The sequence below is a fragment of the Otolemur garnettii genome, unplaced genomic scaffold, assembly GCF_000181295.1.
Source record: "Otolemur garnettii isolate 467f Iridium unplaced genomic scaffold, OtoGar3 scaffold00008, whole genome shotgun sequence".
NCBI lineage: Eukaryota > Metazoa > Chordata > Mammalia > Primates > Galagidae > Otolemur > Otolemur garnettii.
The window spans coordinates 2093743-2098635 of NW_003852403.1; the positions used below are offsets into that span (position 1 = coordinate 2093743).

The 4893-nt window shown below is 48.7% G+C and overlaps 1 protein-coding gene across 1 annotated transcript in view; it reads left to right on the top strand.

The window, feature by feature from the left end:
• The window catches only part of LRIT1 (leucine rich repeat, Ig-like and transmembrane domains 1), a 9976-nt gene extending 5442 nt beyond the window's left edge, over positions 1 to 4534 (top strand). Inside the window, exons 3-4 of the mRNA XM_003783503.3 lie at positions 1921 to 2226; positions 3427 to 4534. Of these exons, the coding sequence (XP_003783551.1) occupies positions 1921 to 2226; positions 3427 to 4403 (1283 nt within the window). The 3' untranslated portion in view covers positions 4404 to 4534. The remainder of the gene's footprint in view (positions 1 to 1920; positions 2227 to 3426) is intronic.
• Positions 4535 to 4893: the final 359 nt, after the last annotated feature.

Below are 4893 nucleotides of genomic sequence, written 5' to 3' on the forward strand. Positions count from 1 at the left end.
GTCACAGCTTACAGCAACCTCCAACTCCTGGGCTCAAGCAAGTCTCCTGCCTCCGCCTCCCAAGTAGCTGGGACCACAGGTGCCCACCACAACGCCCAGCTATTTTTTGGTTGTAGCCGTCTTTGTTATTTGGTGGGCCCAGGCTGGATTCCAACCCACCACCTTAGGTGTATGTGACTGGCGCCTTAACCACTTGAGCCACAGGTGCCGAGCCCATGTTGTATAATTGGGCTCGGCGCCCGAGCCATGTTACACAGTTATAAGTAACTGTTACAACTTTTTAACCCAACACTATGACTTGGAGATTTTTCTAAATTGCTACAAATGGATCAAATTCATTTGCTTAAACTACTACACAATATTCCATTGTGTACTATGTCTATAGGGTAAGCATATACTAACTAAGCATATACTATAGTTTATCTAGTCATCCCCCTTTACTGGACTTTCAGAGTGTTTCCATTATTTTGTTAACACCTTTGTTGCTGCAGCGAACATTCTCATCCTTGTGTACACATACAAATGTTTCTGTAGGACAGGGATGCAAAAATAGAAATGGTGGTCGTCAATTGTTCACATTAGACATTTAAAAATTAATCTGACAGTTGTAAAGTGGCCAGGCCAATTCTCACTCTGTCCCAGTAGGTGTGTGAGACCCTCATTCATATGTTCACCCAGAAAATATTTTTGAGTATGTTCTAATTCTAGGTGCTAGGGAAATAGCAGAGAACAAAATAGATGGAAATCTATTTACTCATGGAGATAACAATGAAAATGGCCAAAATGTGTAACAGGTGCAACCTGACAAGTGAAAATTTGACTGTTGTGTAACTTTGCCTGTTGCATTAATTCTTTCTGGCCCTCTTGCGATGAAGGGAAAGCCAGGTAGCTGACCGACAGAGCTGCTGCTTGATGAATCTTGGGTTGCAATAGTATCACTAAACGCATTTGACCAGTGACACAGAGGAGTGGCCACTGGTAAGGTGAGGCAAAGGAGAGGCAGAGGAAGAGGCAAAGGAGAGGTGGGGGAAGAAACTGGCACCCTCAGTGCTCAAAGGGACCTGGGGATCATGAATATATGGTCAGGTCTGAATGAACCCTCTTTTGACATTCCTCTTTCCAAATATATCAAATATACGTTTGTACTTGTACAAGATGCCATTTATTATTAGACAGATCATCAAATTTAATAACAGTCTTTGGAGGCTAAAAAGGACATTGCATTGAATGCATTCATCTTACATTTCAGAAATGCAAACCTATACAAAGGAATTGTGCCTTGGAATTGAGAGACATGCTGTTCTTCTGTTTCTATGAGGTGCTTTGATGGGTGTGTGCTGCAGCAGTTCGCTTTTGGCTATACAAAGATGTTCAACTTTAGAGCAAAATGGCTGCGGATTTACCCTAGGATTTGATTTCTAGCCTCTTCCTTTCACTCTTTACCCCCATTTAAGCCTATGTCAAAGAGACCATGGCTCAGAGCAGCCTTCTTTATTTCTGGGATAATGCTGAAAGTACCACTCAGAGTGGATGGATGGGGATCCAAGGGTCAGAGAAGCATTTCTAGAAATGGGTTTTGGCATATTTCAATTATTGCCAAAATATTGCCTGGTCAGTAGCTTGAAAAGATCAGTCCAAGAATGGCGAAAGTAAATGCCAATTTTGTTTGTTTTCTGTATGGCCTGGCCAGTGCTTAATATGATTTATCTTTGCTTATACTTATAGCAATCCTGAAAGGGAAGTAATACTATCACTCAAGATGAAGAATCCGATTTCAGTCATAAAACTAGAAAGGCAAGGATCTGGGCCCAGAGATGAGATCTGCCGATTCTGAGCTCAGGACCCTCCCTGTCCTCCCTGTGGGGGAGAGGAGCTAGGCCTGTAGATCTGAATAGCTTGTCCTCTCGTTCACCCCCGCAGGGCTGCAAGACAACCACTGGGTGTGTGACTGCCGACTCTATGACCTGGTTCATCTCCTGAATGGTTGGGCCCAAAATTTAGCCTTCATCGAGACCCGGGTGAGGTGTGCCAGTCCACGCAGCCTGGCAGGAGTGGCCTTCAACCAACTGGAACTGAGGAAGTGCCAGGGCCCAGAGCTTCGTCCAGGGGTGGCCAGTGTCAGGTCATCTTTGGGAAGTACAGTATTACTACGCTGTGGTGCCAGTGGAGTCCCTGGGCCCGAGATGAGCTGGAGGAGGGCCAGTGGTAGCCCTCTCAATGGCACAGGTGAATGAGTGACAGAGATACTACACCAAGACCCAGACTGGGCAGGCTGGATAACGTTCCACATGGGGAGCGGGGAGGGCCAAGAAATTGCGCAAGGCTGGGCTTGCAAGTTTGCTGAGCAGGGCTATCTGGGTGGGGTTGGACAGGATGTTCTCAGGGGCAGGGAATGAGGGCAACAGATTCAGCGGTATTGATGGCTCTCACCTGTCTTGTCATTTCCACTGGCCACTCTATCAGAGACTCATGGCCCATTCTGAGAGGAGTGAAAAGCTGACTTTTTGTTCAAAGACATGATTTGTGTATTTAATATTGATAGCAAGATCCTCAGTAACAAATATCAACCCAGAATCACCTGGAGTAATTAATGATAAGAGTTACCATCTACTGAGCTCTTCATGTGGGTCTAACACTGTGCTGTTTTGTGTTCACAATGTCATTGAACTTCAAAGAGCAGCCCAACTATCCTTATTTTGCATACAAGTAAACTAAGGCTCTGAGAGGCTAGATGCGTGGCCTGTGTCACGCAGCCCATACAATCTAGCTGACTCCACAGTGCCTGCTCTTTCTGCTATACTGTGTGGGCAGACATGGCTCATCTTTGTCATGGTGGGGGTGGGGGATCATTTGCAGGAGTCATGACCACCCACGGGCAGAGAGAAAGTTGAGGAGAAATTATTTCTTAGCACTTGACCTCTTACTCTTCCTAGTTTTCTTTGTGTCTCTCTCAACAAGATTAGTGACCACTAATCTAGGATGGTAGATTTTAAATCAATTTATAAGCATAATGGATAAGGAACTCTACTATGTAAAACAGGAGGGTGAAGATACTACAGTTGAAGCGACACAGGGTTAGGCAGGGGTCAGCAAGGCATGTCCAACTGGGCCTCAGCCCTCTGTTCACACCAACCCTTCTGTGCCCCAGTGCACCTGTCTGCCACTCTCAGGGTCACCTCTGCACATCTCCAAGTCAGATTTGGAAGGCACATCATTCTTAGGCTCTGCCTCAGCCTGGGGCTCAGGGGGTCCCCAAATTTGATCCCAAAGTAACTCAATTATTCCCTTGGGTGATCTAAGAAAAGTTGAATGACTTCCAGTTTTTCTCAGGGTGCCATGGTCGTTAGCAGGGTATTCCCAGCTTGGGGACTGTAAACTTAGTGCAGATGGCTCATTCATTCTCCCATTTTTGCCTCTTTCCCCTAGTGCACCAGGAAGTCTCCAGTGATGGCACAAGCTGGACTTTGCTGGGTCTGCCTGCGGTGTCCTACCTTGATTCTGGAGATTACATCTGCCAGGCCAAGAACTTCCTGGGGGCCTCGGAGACTGTCATTTCCCTGATTGTCACTGAGCCCCAGACTTCAACAGAACACAGTGGGAGCCCAGAGGTGCTGTGGGCAAGGACAAGCGAGGGGGTGGAAGCTGCTGCCTACAACAACAAGCTGGTGGCCAGGCATGTCCCCTATATCCCAGAACCTGATGTCCCAGACAGTAGGCCTTCTGTGCCCAGCATGAAGGAGGAGCTGGCCCTCCAGCACTTACAGATGGGTGCTCCAGGAGAGCCCTCTGCTGGGCAGGCGGGACCCCAGGACCACCGCATGGTGAGGTCTCTCAAGGTGGTGGGCGACACTTACCACAGTGTGTCCTTGGTGTGGAAGACCCCCCAGGCTAAAAACACAACTGCCTTCAGCGTTCTCTATGCCGTCTTTGGGCAGCGCAACATGCGGCGGGTGATTGTGCAGCCTGGGAAGACCAGTGTCACCATCCATGGGCTGATGCCCAAGACTAAGTACGTGGCATGTGTCTGCGTGCGGGGCCTGGTGCCCCGGAAGGAGCAGTGCGTCATCTTCTCCACCGACGAAGTGGTGGATGCCGAGGGCACCCAGCGGCTCATCAACGTGGTGGTGATCAGTGTGGCCGCCGTCATCGCTCTGCCTCTCACGCTGCTGGTCTGCTGCGGTGCTCTCCAGAGACGCTGCCGCAAGTGCCGCACTAGGGGCTCCAGTGAGGCCACAGGCACCTACGTCAACCTGGAGAGGCTGGGCCACAGTGACGATGGCTTGGAGGAGTTGTCCCGGCACAGTCTCAGTGAGGCCGACAGGCTCCTTTCAGCGCGTTCCAGCCTGGACTCTCAGGCTTTGGGGGCCAGGGCAGGCAGACGGATGAATGAGTACTTCTGCTGAGGGGTGAGCTCCTCCCACTCACCCACATGCCCCCATCCACTCTTCCTTTAACTTGTACACACTGTGACACCTGAGTACATGCTCACCCACTTTGATCCACTGGGGTACTTGCTTACTCGGACACTCGCAAAAGCAACAGCTAACGCTTATTAAGCACTTACTATGTGCCAGGAAGTGTTCTAAGTGCTTTATGTGCATTAACTCATTGAATTCTGAAAACAACCATTTGCAGCAGGCAGTGCTGTTCTCTTCATTTTCCTGGGGGGTTAAGTGACTTGCCTGTATCAGTCAGTTTTTGCTGCATAACAAATAAAAGCAAAATCTCAGAGGTATACAGTGACAAACACTTATTTTCACACTCAGGAGTTCATGGGTTGACTGAGGTGGTTCTGCTCTGTGTGTCTCACTTGGAGCCCAGGCTGGATAATAGCAGTGGCTTCTTGGGGGCAGGCTTCTTTCCTGGTGAGGTCAGATGATATCAAAGGAATGA